The 16,817-nt window shown below is 41.3% G+C and overlaps 2 protein-coding genes across 2 annotated transcripts; both read left to right on the top strand.

Moving 5' to 3' along the window:
• Positions 1-562: 562 nt before the first annotated feature.
• Positions 563-3,197, top strand: LOC129832914 (homeobox protein Hox-B8a). The gene is made up of 2 exons (XM_055897040.1): positions 563-1,411; positions 2,135-3,197. Exons 1-2 carry the CDS (start codon positions 988-990, stop codon positions 2,446-2,448), a joined length of 738 nt encoding a protein of 245 aa, XP_055753015.1. The 5' UTR covers positions 563-987; the 3' UTR covers positions 2,449-3,197.
• A 909-nt stretch (positions 3,198-4,106) lies between these two features.
• Positions 4,107-9,541, top strand: LOC129832913 (homeobox protein Hox-B7a-like). The gene is made up of 2 exons (XM_055897039.1): positions 4,107-4,807; positions 8,662-9,541. Exons 1-2 carry the CDS (start codon positions 4,396-4,398, stop codon positions 8,919-8,921), a joined length of 672 nt encoding a protein of 223 aa, XP_055753014.1. The 5' UTR covers positions 4,107-4,395; the 3' UTR covers positions 8,922-9,541.
• The last annotated feature ends 7,276 nt before the right edge of the window (positions 9,542-16,817 follow it).

The raw sequence follows: 16,817 nt of genomic DNA, 5'->3' as shown, positions 1-16,817 counted from the left end.
AACCATTTACAACCACTTTCTCCATTACACCACGAGTGGCGCTCCTTTCAGACATCTTCATATCTTTATGAATATCATATTTATAAAAATACTATCATCAAAATGTTAAATCTGACTACCTCGTTTGTTCTCAACAAGCCTCAGACGCTGGTGCCGAGGCTTTGACAAGTTGTTTTAGAACTGCAATTACATTTATAGGACTTGTTAAAACTGATACCAATTACATCGTGTGCTTTCACATTTTGCCAGGGCGACCCTGACATTTTCGAAAAAGAGGACCCCACCTCATTATAATTTAGAAATGAATGAGTAGGCTATATGTGCATCCCTTTAGGTTGACCATTAGCTAGGCTACATGCTAAAAATCAATCTCTCCAAGAGAGGTTTTTAGAGTGGGTAAGTTGTGGTGGGTGGGGGGCGCTCTCTATTTGATCTGATGCAAAGCGGCAGATTTCTCATTAACTTACCCGCTTGAATATATTAATGCGCATATTCTCCCCTCCTCTCTCCCTCGACCCCCCTCTCTTTCCCCTAGTCCATTGCTCCCTCTCCCTTTCTCTTTTTCTCTCTTTTTCATTCTCTCACTCCTTCCATATCAGAAGCCCGCAGAGTAGAGCAGTGTCCGTGTGGGATGCGAGAAGCCAATGAGATGAGGACCCGATAATAGATGCAAATTATCGTGAAAAGACACCGCAAAATATGAAACAACTCATTTGCAGCGGAGTAAATCACAGAAAACTGTTTGTGAACTGGCACCTCATACCAGAATTGTGATGCAGGAGCACTTCAGTGGAGACGATTTTATGGAATCGGCATGATTGTGGCTTCGGCTATTTAGATTGGATGTTTTGAAATCCAACATCAGTCCATATATTGCGAACCAGCTTGGGTTCTTTTTTTTTTACCCAATAACTCTTCAATTGCCTTCCTCTCGAGCGCTTGAGTCTTGATAATCACAAACAACAACAAAACCAACAACAACAAAAGATGAGTTCATATTTTGTCAACTCTCTCTTCTCCAAATACAAGAGTGGAGACTCTTTACGTCCCAATTATTACGAGTGCGGGTTCGCGCAGGACCTTGGGAGTAGACCCACAGTAGTGTATGGACCAGGCACTGGAGCAACTTTCCAACATCCCCCTCAAATCCAGGAATTTTACCACCACGGAGCGTCCACGCTCTCCAGTGCCCCTTACCAACAGAGTCCCTGCGCCGTAACATGCCATGGAGAGCCGGGCAACTTCTACGGGTACGACGCTCTCCAGAGGCAAACCCTTTTTGGACCCCAGGACGCAGATTTGGTCCAGTACAACGACTGCAAGCTAGCCGCTGGTGGTATCGGGGATGAGACGGAGAGCACGGAACAGAGCCCCTCTCCAACGCAGTTATTCCCGTGGATGCGACCGCAATGTAAGTCATATCTAAAACTGGAACATTGCTTGTGGGTATGAATGAATAGCGGGAAAAGGGGTAGAATATTAAACCTCAAAACATTCGCAATTAGGGCTGAGGTGCGTTTCCTGTGTTCAAAAGGAGAGACAAAGTGCTTTTATTGTTTTATGGTGTCCAAAACTTTACAGTTTAATGACCCCGCCATATACAAGAGAGAGGGGAATAGAGAAGAGAGCAAAGGTTTTCTCTCTATGTGCGAGCCGGACCGCAGCTGATTCTCTTACTTCTCACCCAGGTTAAAGTTTTACTACTCGCTTTTACGACTTAAAGTGGTCTCGGGGATTATTTCGCTACAAGGTGGTCATTTCCCACAGGTTAGGCGCTTTATGGCTTCACCCAATGCGTTGAGTAGCCTATGTGTGGGCGTCAGACATGACTTGCTTTGGATTTTATTTAATATCCTATGAACGTGTGGACATTGAACATCCAATCATTTGAATTGTACTGCAATGCTGATAAATCACTTGGAAGTCAATCTAGGTTTAAGTAACCTCGGATATATATATAAAAATTAGTGGATTATATAATTGATAGCTTCACTCTGTAGGCCTAGACAATAATACTTGCTTGTGGGGATATTGGGGGTGGAGATAAGGGGATTTCATTTGTGAACTTGTATAGGCTATTCGTTATGGCTATTTGTATGTTTTCCTCAAACATGTCCCCTCATTTTGCCAACAGCTGCCGGACGAAGGCGAGGCCGACAGACCTACAGCCGTTACCAGACACTGGAGCTGGAGAAAGAGTTCCTATTCAATCCCTACCTGACCCGCAAGCGGCGAATCGAGGTATCGCACGCCCTGGGACTGACCGAGAGGCAGGTCAAAATCTGGTTTCAGAACAGGAGGATGAAATGGAAAAAGGAAAACAACAAGGACAAATTCCCCAGCAGTAAGACAGAGCAGGAAGAGATCGAGAAGGAGAAACGACAGAAGGAGCAGGGCGCGGGGACACACTCGTCCGGGGAAGACTGCGACAAAGCCAAGCAAATGTAAGCTATAGGGCGATTGGGGGGGTCGAAATCAGCACCGCGGAAAAGGCAGCGAGAACGATAAGGGAAGTGGGGTCAGCATGTGGTTTTGTCTCGGAACATGGCAGTCTTTGGCGAGTCGTTCCAGGTTTGAGTCATTCGAAGGGAACGTCTCCTGACGGCGACAAAGGACAGGACCATTCCCATTGTGGTTGTTGGGAGACAAAACGAAACATTTGAACGGGAAATGAAGCATTTGTACTTTTTATCTGATGTTGGAAATTATTATTGTGTTAAAAAATAGAGTCCTTTCATTGTGGAACAATTATCGTGAGAAAAAAAAAACATTTATATTGTTAGAATTTTGTCATTAACATTTATCTTGGCAGCTGTATAGTTTTTAAGTTAAATTGTGCACTTTTTACTGTTCTCATTTCTATGTTATGCCCACGTGGCGAATAATGAATTCCAACAACATGAAACTGCCTATTTATGCTGTAGGCTTTCCTATTTTTACACTTGTCCTTCCTTAGTTCGTTTTGATTGATGGTATTTTGTTGTCTTCCTTATTTGGGTAAGCATGCGCACAGTGCAAAAATGCAAAAATGAATAAAAATACAATGGAAATTAAAAATGATGTCATGTGACCCCTCGTTTGAACAGAATGTGTACTGTATGTGTACTGGCTACTCGTGAATTAGTTTGTGGGGACTTCATGATATGCTTTATTGTTCTTCATCACTTTGTTCTATTGGGGACACAATAAAGTTTACAAGCGAGAATCTGTGACATCATTGCTGCTTAATTTCCTCTCAAGGTGTGAATCCCAATAGTCACCGTCATCACACAGACTGACTCAACCAATTAGTAATCTTACCCAAATTACACAAGTGCATTAAAACCTTCACCAAACCAATGAGTATGTATGGCTACTGGGTGCACACTTCTAACAATGTAGAGATTGACGCATGGTCAGAATTGTGTCGTACATGTTTATCTCCACACAAGCATGACATAGATAAGGCCATGGCATGTGGAACCACACTGTAAAGTCTGGTTAAATCATATGACTATTGACAGTAACAACACACACCCCTCCTTCAGAAAAAACGTGATAATATTTCACTTCCCATAACAGTCACATTCATGTTGAGTCTTATTTGAGAGGTGAGAGGGGGGGGGGGGGGGAGAAAAAAAGGCGCATAAAAGCACCTGTGCGCCAGGTAAATCTTGTCAAACACTGCGAGAGCGTGGTACGTGGCACTAGGCGACTCGAGACAGCTACTGGCCTCCCTGTTCCGTAAAAACAAAAGTGCTTGTGTTGTCCAGAGCTTCTCTGTCGTGCTGGAGATGGAAGCTGTGGAAAGAGGGATGCTCTAAAGCAGAAAGTCTCCCAGAGTGGGCTCCACTGGTCCCTGGACATAGTACAGGCATCGTGCGCAGAGACCACAATAACAGACAGAGGAACTTGCTGAGAGATCCCACCACTGACAAGGATAAGTAAAATCGATATGGAAACTAATAGGTTTTTCTTATTTGTGTGGTGTCCAACGAGAAGTCGAGGACATTTTAAGATCTGTCTGTATACATTCAGTTGGATATTTGTAAGCATCAGCCCTTTTTATCACTGTGCAACGCGCTGGGTGATTACATAATATATTATATTGACTATCGATTTGTTTGTGTTCTAGTTAGTTCCTTGATTGGAGGTAGGCCTACCTTTTGGCTTACAGTGAATAGACTGAAGTATTTTATGTGTATGGTCAGCGGTGCACTATTTTCCACATTAGCTGAGCTTGTAGGAAGCCCTGCTGTTATTGGACGAGTTTGTATCACATGGCCCTCGTCACGTGGCCCCTGAGGAAAAAGGGGTGATTTTTGGTGTAAATCTAGACTGTAATTCTGTAATATATCACAGTACCTCGTAAAACCGACAGTAAAACCTCCCGGCCTACAAATCACCGGTCAAATTATGAGTTCATTGTATTATGCGAACGCTTTGTTTTCCAAATATCAAGCTGCAAGTTCGGTTATTCCAAGTGGGGTCTTTCCCGAGCAAACTTCTTGCGCCTTTGCGTCCAGTTCACCGGGAGTCAGCAGCTATGTCTCGGGCTCCGGCGGCGCAGGCTTCTCCCCCTCTTCCTCCACACTGTCGGGACTGTACAATAACGCAGGGAACATGCCCACTCAAACCCGCAGCATGTATCCCTCTGCGTACGGGCTGGGCACCGGCTCTCTGAACATGCACTGCTCCCACTTTGAACACCCCAACCTCTCCATGATTTGCTCCGGTGGTGACCCGTCCAAGGTGTCCAGCTGCGGCAAGGCGGAGCAGAGACAGAACGAGGACAGTTTACGGATCTACCCCTGGATGAGAAGCTCAGGTATGTGAGCTTAAAATGTATGTTTTCAAAAGAAGAGGAGGGGAGAAAGAAATAGGGCTTTGCTCCGACCTAATAATTCTTGTAAACGGTCTTTAAACAGTGCGGGCTTCTACTTCCTGAACTATGCTTTACGCCGCTTTGCCTGCGCATCTTTTATTGCTATATGACCTCAATAAAACCATCATTTAAGACATCTGAATATTCATTAGGCGGTATTGTGTTAAAACAGAGAGAGAGAGGGCGTTGGATTGTTTTACTCCGTCCTCGGGTAGAAAGAAATAGCGCACATAGACTATTCCATCGCTTTCTGTTGTTTATGCTGTTTCGATAGGATCTCGTGGTAAGCGCACTCTACAACACAGCATGATTTCCAGATGCCTGGTCTCTGCCCCGTGTTCACTGGCTTATATTATTATCGCATAAATGCCTCCAAGTGTTGCAAACACTTAACACACTGTGATACTAATAGTTGGTTAGCGCTTGGTTTGCGATGTTAGGCTGTGTTGTTTTGTTATAGCAACGCCTTTGTCTGACATTCTGGACTGGCTTGTGGAATAGTGTCAGTGGGCCTTACAGCTGCCTACAGCCCACACAACAAACAAGTAAGTCTAGTCTGAGAAAATGATGCTTACAAAATAGCAATTCATGTTATGCCAGTGTTTGATTACGTGTACTGTCAAATAATGTCATGCGTAAAACGTGTGTGTGTGTGTGCATGTGTAGATGTGTAAGTGGCTGTGTAGCTGTGGTATGTGTCTGCGCGCGCCTGCATGTGTTTGTGTGGTGTGCGTTTTATGCACGTTAGGAAGCTAAACAACTACACACCATCAACGAACAACCAATTTTAGTGCGCGCGGCTCATGTGAAATAGTGGCTGACAACAATTTTGTCTAATAATTTTCAGTAACCTCTCAAGGCCTTGGCTACTATTACCACAAAGATTCCTATCAGTCAATTGTCAATTTAGTCCTCCCTCCTCTTGTTAGCCTCTGGCGTAAAACGTACAACATCATAAATAGTTTTGAAACATACGTCCTCATTAGCAGGGCTTTTGACATCTACTAGCAGGTATTCGTTGCCACACGTTTTCTCATACATCTACACTCGTCGTGTAAGTTGTGTGTAAGCTATTTATGTCCTTGTGTGAAATATGCATACTTAAAAATAAAAATTAATCCTAATGGAAGCCTGCTCATACCTGGCATGTCTTGTCTCTCTTTGCCAGCCTACCGCTTGCTAATTTGGTTATAGGAGCCACCAACTGACTTTGAAAACCTAATTTAGATTTTAAAGTGTAATTTTATCAGGCTAAGACTATTCATACACAAATAAATATAACAAATCAGACATTGCTCAAATTGACTAGTAGGTACACACAGTGATGGACAAGCAGGCAGGCAGTCTATCTCCCTCTCTCTGTCTCTCTCACACACACACACACACACACACACACACACACCCACACCCACACACCCACACCCACACACACACACACAGTCTTGTACAGCTAACATTGTGGGGACACACAATTCACTCCCATTCAAAATCCTATTTTCTCTAGTCCCTAACCCTATACCTAACTCTAACCCTAAGCCTAACCTTAACCCTAGCTGCTAACCCTTAACGTAATTCTAACCCTAACACTAATTCTAACCTTAACCCTAAACCACCTAGAAATAGCATTTGACCTCGTGGGGACTAACAACATGTCCACAGTTGATCAATTTTTTGTTTGTTTACTATTCTTGTGGGGACTTAGATCTCCACAAGAATAGTTAAACACACACACACACACACACACACACACACACACACACACACACACACACACCACACACACACACACATTAACTTTCAGTGTCTTATACTCTGGGACGGGTGTGCTGTAGACTATGCGCGAGCGTACTAGAGGGTCTCTGAGAGCACAATGCTCGCTCTTGTTAAAACTCCTGACAAAACTGCGTTTCACGGAGAATAATTCCAGCCAAGCCGTTTCTCTCTGCTGAAACACAAATCACCGAGGACACCATAGGAGAGAAAAATATAATCAATAAGAATACCCTTCTTTCACTCTCTCTCGCTCTCTTCCTGCCTCTCCTCGGCCTGACTCCCCAGACCTCCAAACCTCCTCCTGTCTCATTTCGAGCCAGTTTCACCCAGAATGTGACACGTCGCCAGAGAGGAAATGAGAACCACACCAGTGACCACGGCGTGCAATAAAACCCCGCAGTGCTGCGGCTCAGCTCAGACTCCATTCGATGTCTGCCTTGAGCGGAAACGGGAGGAGACCCATCCCATTCGCAACGTATGCGGAACTTTTGGAAGTAAAATCACTTGTGTATGTAAACAGGGAGTGATCTTGTTTTGCTCCTCGCCTATATGCCATCGAGGATTATTCGAGAAGGCCCTACGCCCAATTAAGATAGGGGTCCTGTTGTGTGGGGAAAGTTGTGTTGTTGTGTACACCAAAACTCCCATTTTATGTTCCAAGGAAATGGAATGTTAGGTATTTTGTGCAAAAGGAAAATGCATGAATATACAGCTGAGCATTTTCCGGAGCATTTTATGGTTTCATAGCCTACTTCTATTGTATAAGCTAGGCTACCTGTTATGGAAGGAACTTGCGTGCCCTTTGCCACTATTGGTTTGAATCCTTGCCAATTGAATGATACTGCGTATCAGTCGATATAACATTACAGGTAGATGCAATTTCTATTCATTGCTTCATGAATGTCAATGAAAAGTAAGTGGCGCTAAGTATAAGGCTAGTTTAGATACTTTACAAAAATATAATGTATTATGCACACGATGGAATAGGAAACCTATAGATTACCTAAGCTTGTAATACAAGCATTTAAAGGCCTATAGTATCTCATTACAAATATTGCTTATTTATTACTTTTCTTTTCTTGTTATTTTCATGAAACGTTTCTGGATTCTAGGCCAAAATGACACTAAGGATTTGTGGTGGGCCTACAGTCAACGCTATCTGACCAGGAATACTAATGAACAAAAACACTGCAATTTATTTATATTTCTGATAAGTGATACTTTTTACTAGAATTCCATAACAAAATAACAGTGTGGAAATGACTATTACTTCCTTTCTGGCCTGTACATCCGCTTCCCTCTTACTACCCCACGGTTATACCTGCGGGGATTATAAAACTATTTACTGTACACTTAAAATTAGTAGTGGAAACAGCTCGTAAAATGTAACTTTTATGTGTTTATATTTGCTCCGCAAGGCGTGTTTACAACATAGGCCACCACTGAGGTAGCACAACAGATGCAGTACATTTGGCCCAGCTAGATTCAGAAATGTAATTATTTGCAAACTATGAGAAAGTTGCCTTTTAACCTCCGAGAATATAGTAAATAATAATATCCTCTCCACAACTAATTCTTCGAATCATATAATCTTCAGAATTATAACACAATTGTTGCATTTATTTCAGCAAATATCACAACATTTCCCTCCTCTGGACTTATGCTTTCTAGTTTACAATTGGCTCATTCATCCCCCTCCTCTCCCCTGTAACTATTCCCCAGGTCGTTGCTGCAAATGAGAACGTGTTCTCAGGCAACTTACCTGGTAAAATAACGGTAAAATAAATAAATTAATGCACTGTTATCAAAGCTTTGTTATTTAAGTTGACAAAATAACCCACAAGGTATAGCCTATAGGCCTACACGTTCACAGGAACAAAAAAACAAAGTCGATCTAGACCATTCGATTTTATCATTTTTTTTACTACTCCATTTTGTTGAGAAAAATGAAAAATGAAATGGGTTTTCTCTCGATTTCTGTCTGTTCAGAATTTTCACACAAGCTCTGCCTCTGTTCTTTACAGGTGCAGACAGGAAGCGGGGGCGACAGACGTACACGCGTTACCAGACGCTGGAGCTTGAGAAGGAGTTCCACTTCAATCGCTACCTGACTCGCCGAAGACGCATAGAGATCGCTCACGCGCTGTGTCTCACCGAGAGGCAGATCAAAATCTGGTTCCAAAACCGGAGGATGAAGTGGAAGAAGGAAAACAAGACGCCCGGACGGAGCTCCCCTGTAGCGGAACCGCCGGGTGGCGAGGAGGACGAAGATGAAGAAGAGTAGCGACGGTGAAAGGACGGTGAAAAGACTAATAGGCACTACATGAGACTGATATTATATTAAAACAATGGGGGGAAACCGTGTCGCCCCTATTCTTACACTGAGTTAAACATACAGTACTACCTATAAGATTAATGATTTATTCATGTAGTCTAAAGCCACGTCTTGTTTGGTTAAAAGTACAGTGAAATTGTATAAAGAAAAAAATTACATTGATTTCTAATCAATACTAAATAAGCTATTGTTGCTTACATGTTGATTTAGATAAATGTTATCTCGTTTTTTTGGCATAGGTCTGTAATATTGCAAAGCCCTGGTTGGTAAAACTAGCCTATATGCGAGAAAAGGGATCGGCTTTGCAGCAGTTTTGCAACTCTACGATCATCGTTGTTATGTTATATATGTTCATTCTCTGTCATCTTGTGATCTTCGGGATGTGTATTTTATGACTTGTTGTAAGGGCTTTTACCCCTATGTCAATTGATTTGACGTATTTTGTTTTTATTCTCGACATGTAGGCCTGGACCACGAGATGTAGGAATTTGTATATTTTCGTGTTGTGAGGAACTATTTGTTATTCAATTGCACAAGTGTTCTGTTCATGCCAATAAAACAAAAAGTCATCAATTACAAATGATTTTGTTTTGGATTTCTTTTGGGTATATGCTACATTCCTAAATGCTTAGGCACTATATGTTTGTAATACATAGGCCTATGCGATGGGCGATGGCCTATCGACGAGGCTTAGGCTATTTGTCGAAGATTACAACAACAAAAAAAGACAAAAAAAAAGACAAACGTTAACATGTATGATGTTTCAATGACTAGGTCTACAGGCTACATATACAGTTGTAGGTGATATATCTTCATTTCATTTCACCAAATGAGCCTTCATTAAGGCTTTTGTTACACAAAACTTGTGGAAGCATGATACTATCCACAATTCTTATCAGAATTTTTTCGCTAACTATCACATTTTGCTGATAGTAGGCTAGCCTTCCACTTGCAGGCTAGTCTGGTCCAACAAATAAATAGGCCCATTCATTTGTAGGACTTATTGCAAAGTGTTCCAATTTTCATTGAATATTATTTTGAATCTGTGTTTACAAAGTCAAGATAGTCTAACCTGTTTTAATTTCTAATGTAGCCCAATGTTTAATATTGATTATAATAGGGATACTTGTATTGCTATAAACAGCCTATCAGTATCACGATTTCATCATCCTGTTTAGTTGATTGATGCAAGTGTTTGGGTTATTTTGAATATTTCGTTTAGTGGCATATATTTTAGGCTGACCTATGGATGTTAAATATTTGCCATGGAATTGTTGGCTATAGTCTCTGCCTTGCTTCTGTGCATACACACTGACCAAAAGAAGGCTTATATTGGGGGTTGTAACTAATGCGTTTATTGCATCAATGAAAGACCGGAAACCACCATCAAAGTAACAAAAAAATCAACAAAACGGGAAACAGGCGTTTACGAAAAAGTCTGCTCATGTGACAGGATTGCAGGCCCAGCAACAATACCCGTCTTCAGAGTTTAGTCTTTCCTTTTTCATTTTCGTTAATAATCCACATATTTCATTTGCTTATAGGAAGCATCAAATTGCATCGATTAGCTATTGTATATTAGACGAAAAAGAAACCAGGATGCCAATGCGTTTCATTCTCTTTAGGACCTTCTTAGAAGACATCTTTATGATTTGGGCCTTGGCCACAATGCGGCGATTATATGCCGCAGTGCGAAACATTTTACGCACGCCTTTTTGTAGCATAGATATTCAGTTGAATGTTGATATTTGCATATTTCCATGGTTGTGTTGTTCCACAGGATTCGATAAAATCTTCTTTATCAAAGTATCTCCTATTAGACGTTTTGGTAGACCGGAATGCTTTGTTGTTTAACTTACACGCCTCAAAGTCTGTTTTTAATGCTATATGGTAGCCGTGCAAGGCTTTCTGTTCTGGAAAGGGTTTTATTCTGAACATACACCACCAATACACCGTCAATAGATAAAGCTGGTCTCATACAAGCAATATTAAGGCAAATAATATATAACATCTGAACAAAGGTCTCGATAATGCATAGATAGCCTATCAGCAACGTAAATGGCTAACATTTATGTAATTTGAGTATGCAACGATTCAATGAGAGATGCTGGTTCATCATTAGCTCTTGATGTAAGTAATTGTTTTCATGTGTTTTTATTTTATTTTCAATTTCAACAATACAATGATAATATAACTAAACAACAGCAAAAAGGTCAACGTAAGCCTAGTCTTGTCCTCCAAGGTTTTGCTATCCATAATATTTACGCATTGCGCCAATAGCACACTGAGACATCCCTTTTCAAACATCTTTGGACAAAATACTAGATATGAAATATCTGAGCAATATAGTTGTATTAATTGCTTATAAGCGCACAAAAACACCCTCATAAGAAACGTTTATGTCCCACCGATCGGCCTACAACCTCTTTCATGTAAAACACAAGAGAAATCCTCCCTTTGCTTTTCCTTTTTTAGAGAAAAAGATGGCGATGGAGGAACCACTACTGCCAAAGCAGTCATGAAGAAATGCAATAAATTCCTTGTTGTTTTATGAAAATTTACAACTTTGTGATAGAACTTTATGAGTGCCTGGGTCCTGGGATTGGCCGAGGATGGTCATGTGGATGGGTAACCGTGAACATGAACTTTTTATGATTTCCCAAGTGGTTATATTGCAGCAATCTTTTGGACACCGCACCTTCTGTAGCAACACCGTGCTCCTTCAAGGTTCTAGGCTCTTCAATCGCATGTCGAAGTAAAAAAATAACCTTGTCCCCGCGCAGTGTTTACAGAGAAACTGGAAGACCTGCCTCCTCATCCTGCGCTATGCTAATGTGGCCGACTGTGATTGGGATTTCCGCTGCGATGGAGAGAGTGACTGACTGTGAGAGATATGGACACACCGGAGGGTCTCGTCTCATTTTTCATACCGGGATGCTTCATTCCTGTTGACTAATGTAAACTAAACGGTATGGAGGCGGCCTGTAAAGCCACAGTGGTGACTTCGCGCGCTAATGGCGGTACGGAGCTGGGCCAACAGGAATGCTGTACCGCGAGCTGTGCGAGACTCGCGGATGCTATCCAAGGATTTAGTGACGGATTATCAACAAAGGTAAGGCGTGCGTGTCTGTCATTACACTCACGCTGTTTCGTTTCACAGAAAGTTTGAAAACAATTATTCAAAACGCAATCATAGCTGCTCTCTCCAAGGAAATATTCAAATTTTAAGTGTGCATAAACCTTTAGTAAATATTAGATTATATGATGACTTTGTATAAGATGTCGTCACTTGAAAGTGCTTGTAAATGTTTACCTTGTTATGTGTGCATGACGAATTTTCCATTTGGTTCGGAGGCATATTAGAGAAATACATATCGATATCGATATGCTCATTTGTGGCTGGCTGAGGGTGTTTGTGATATAAGGATACCCGTGTCCGGGCTGCGAGGGCGAGGTTTGATGGAGCGGCTCCTATGCAAATATGATTTCTCATGTACAGTCTTGGGTCACCTCTTAAGAGGAATCCTTAATCAAAAAGAACGGGGCTATACAACATTCCTTCGCTCTCATACGACTCCCTAAACCGTGGAAACAAACAAGACGAGGCAAACAACATGCCGCTTTGTGGAGATAGCAGATTATCTTTTGAATATAGCATTGAGACTCGCCGTCTTTTTTTCTTCTAAATCCTCCATTACGCAAGGGGCTTGTCAAGTAGTGGTGTAGCGTATCACTTCCAGATCACCGACGCGACGCTTCCAGGTTACTGGACAGTTGGTGGGTCTGTGCGGTGTAGAATGTTTTTTTTGTATGTGTCTGCGGGGTGATCTCGCCCACTTTTATTGCTTAATTTCCCCTTTCATTCCTCCTTCTGTGCCATCATCTGGTCATTTTTTTTTAGACGCTAGACCCGTAGGTATCCATTTGTTGTCTCCTCGTCAGTAAAAGGTCCCCCACACCCACCATCAAGGCTGCTTCCACAGTGCACTTGTTATGATATCTGTTTCAGCCTGTCTGTGCCTTAAACCCAACGTAGCCAACTATTTAGTGATTTTTAATGGACCACTATAATCATGATCACTTAATAGGCTACCACTACTAGAACTACCACTAATATATTATACTGACACAAATCCTGTTTGCCAATCCTCATCCAATGTAATAACATGTTATTTTTTCCAATGTATAATTAATGGTGGTATTATTATTAGTATATAATGCGTAATTGTGAGTGATAATATTCGCTTCTAGCTGTGTATCAAGGGTCTGGCAGTCTGTCTACCTATATATCTATCTGCAAGTATATCCATCTGTGTGTGTCTGTCTGTCTGTCTGTCTGTCTGTCTGTCTGTCTGTCTGCCTGCCTGCCTGCCTATCTGTCTGTCTGTCTGTCTGTCTGTCTGTCTGGTCTGGTCTGTTTGTCTACAGTTTATCACAATACTTCTAATATCAAATCAATGTTCTTTATCATCTCACTTCAGTATTTGACATCCCAACAAACAACAGAGCAATTCCTTATTCAGAGTTTATTCAGCAGTACTGCAAAATACAGACTAAAATCCAAGAAAAAAAATGACATGATAAAAACAAAGAACCACTGAATGATATGGTATTTAATTGCAACATGTTATAATATACAATTACTATGTTATAGCATAGTATATTTTGTATTGTATGACACACTGTCAGCAAAATATGGAGCCTACCATAGAATTTCGTCCATGCAGATACAATAACTTTCAGGAAATAAAGGATAGCAGCCTAGTGCATATCCTATTCCACTTAACGATGAAAGAGACTTTGTTTTGGATTTCATTTCCAAATGTGATAAGCCGCCTTGGCAGTCTTGTAGCTTTGCAGTAATTCCAGTTGATTTGATCCTGCAGTGACGCAGGTCGCTGGAGACTCTGCTCGTTCCTAACTCTTTGGTGCCATCTAGCGTCCATTTTTCCATAATGCCCAAAAGCCTCCTAAATCAGGGCCTTCTGTCTGGTGTGTGTGTGTGTGTGTGCGTGTGAATTTCCGTGTGTCTCTGTGTTCGTGCGTAATAGTATATAGTTGAAACGTACGTATTTTGCTCCTATGATTGTGCGGAAATGTGTTCGTCGCTAAGTGCGTGAGCTGTTGACAAACAGATGTGATCTTTCCAGTGTTGTTGGTCCCTCTTCTGAACTATTGCGTGTAACAAAGCGGTGAGGCCATGGCTGGGGCAGGAGATAACAGGAAAGCTGTAAGGGGCGGGTTGGGCTCGGTGGCAGTGAAACGTAGAAGAATGCAGAGGTTGTAAATTCTCGAGCTGCTGTTGCCGCGCTTTGATGTGCCTGCGTTTGGGAGAGATTTGTGGCACACACGCAGATGCCCAAGCCTTAAGGCTCGATTTCGTGCATCCCCCCATTTCTCCCACTTGTAAAAAGCCCTTCTCCAAGACGTAAGCGGATGACCGCTCCAAGGTTATTGCATTGTGTAGTGAATGGAGCGTGTAGTGTCGGCCCCGTGTTAGAGTCAACCTGGACTCACTCAGTGTAACTTTCACTGTTATTACGCGGCTGACTTTAGTTGGCCATTTGGTGTATTAAGTGATGTTCTGGTGTTGTGTGCTCTCTCCCCAAGGAAACAACCGTGCTATAAATGTCATCTGTACAATCTGAGGGTCGTGTTGAAGTGGAGATACAGTGAGACTGGTTGTGGATAAAGGGTGTGTGTGTGTGTGTGTGTGTGTGTGTGTGTGTGTGTGTGTGTGTGTGTGTGTGTGTGTGTGTGTGTGTGTGTGTGTGTGTGTGTGTGTTGGAAGCATACAGGATTTGTCCTTGGTCACTGTTTTCATTTGGTTTAGTGGGGTCGTACACTCAAGGCAGTCATTTGTAAACACCTCAAGACATGTTTTCCTACCGTGTGTTTGTGTGTGTGTGCGGGTACATGAATGCGTTTGTTTGTTGGTGCGTGCAAGCTTGTAAGTGTGTGTGAGCGTGTGCGTGTGTTACATTGAGCTGGCTAATTGTTTAGTTTTAATGTCAAATTAAATTTTACAGGTTTATTACCATCGACTGTTGTATAGCCTGTGATACAACAAACAACATAATAATCTCCCTTCGAAAATGAAGTGTGTATTTTATTATAACAGAATAGAGTAATGACTAAATATCTATATTTTGACTGCCAACCATGATTAAAAGTGACAAAACATCAGAATATTAGCGATACAACGTTCGAAGTAATTAGGTCTACAGTAAGCATATATGAAACTCTACGAGACTAACGCTATTAAATATTTAATGAGTAACCTGCGTTCTAAGCTTTTGGCTGAAGGCTGATCAGGTAACGGTCTAGTGACTTCACAAGAGTTGAAAGTCCGTGAAGGACTAGTCACTTTCTGGAGAACAATAATAAATATGTAAGGAAGGGTCTGCCCTGTCTATCATTAACCAGCACAGATTATTCACTTGACAGAACACCGTTGTAACAACGCGATTTAAAACCACACCATGCTGCATGGGCCTATATAGGGTACGGTAACAATATTTGCCAATGTTGATATAATAAGTTTGCTAACATTTGATTATAGCTCTAAACGCTAAACTATGCATTTCCAAGCTAAACTGTGCGGAAAAGCTTGGTTGTTATAGTCACCTTTAATTTATGCATTATTTACATAGGCAATCTACTTCCGTTTAATTCGATATTTCCACGCACTTTCATCCATGTAAAGAGTTGCATAATGACTTGTACAGAACTGGAGTGTCTTCAGAATGAAAGAGTTGTTGTGTAGGCAATGACAATTCATAAGACTGTGGTGAATCCTTGGTTTAATCTAATACCATATACTAAAACGTTGAATATTTCAATCACAATAATCACTTTCAATCGTCAAAAAGGTTCAAACTAGGATTACTGTTTATGACAACTGTAGCGAACAAGTGTCAAAAGCAGATGATTCTTTTCGATAACCGAATGAATTAGGCTACGCACGCTAGTGCGCACTAAACCGGCTAGAAAAGTCAAATTGTTCTACATAATTCTGAATTGTTTCTTGTATTATGGTTAGCCTAAGTGCACTTATATAATAAACAATTAAAACAAAATTACAGTAAAGTAAGAGCTAAGCCAGGGGAATTTGTTATAACTTCTGTTGCCACCACTTGTTTTCAATTCCAATCGTGTCGGTGAATTTACAAGCCCCCATAAAGTCATAAAACACTAAAACACTTTCCCCAATGAAATAAAACAAGCAGCTACAAAGCACAAGACACCACAACTCGTTTACAACTTTCTTATATTTTTATGATAGGTCTACATTATCACCAAGATTACAGATAGGCCAATGAAAAGCTACAATCAACAAAATTGGCCTTTTGACATGATATGCAGTTATTAACTCAGCAGAGCACAGTATTGATATGTTTAATCGTGCAAAATATACTTGCAAGTCAATTATTTCCATCAAAATGCTGCGCGTCAAACACATTTTATTCACAGTAGCAAATATAACATTTACAAGGAAATATAGGCCTATTACTACTTGACTTTGTTTCACACACATACTCGTATACATACACGTATTAATATATCATCAAATAAACAAATATACAGAACAATGCAGGATCATGAAAAGAGCACATACTTACATATGCATATGTCATGCGGAACTCGGGGTTCTATGAGGTAGTTCGGAGACACATGACAAAAAAGTGACAGGCGCGTGTTTCCTCCCTGGTCTGTATAAACAAATCATCACCTTTTCTCCATACAGTCAGACTCATCTTCACTGGGATTTCCGGTAATAGTCCATAGATATTGTGTAATTTTAACTGAATTGGTATCCAGTGTGTTGCTCCCCATGCAATTTGT

Source organism: Salvelinus fontinalis, chromosome 34, assembly GCF_029448725.1.
Source record: "Salvelinus fontinalis isolate EN_2023a chromosome 34, ASM2944872v1, whole genome shotgun sequence".
Classification (NCBI taxonomy): domain Eukaryota; kingdom Metazoa; phylum Chordata; class Actinopteri; order Salmoniformes; family Salmonidae; genus Salvelinus; species Salvelinus fontinalis.
This window is presented reverse-complemented; position numbering and strand designations above follow the sequence as displayed.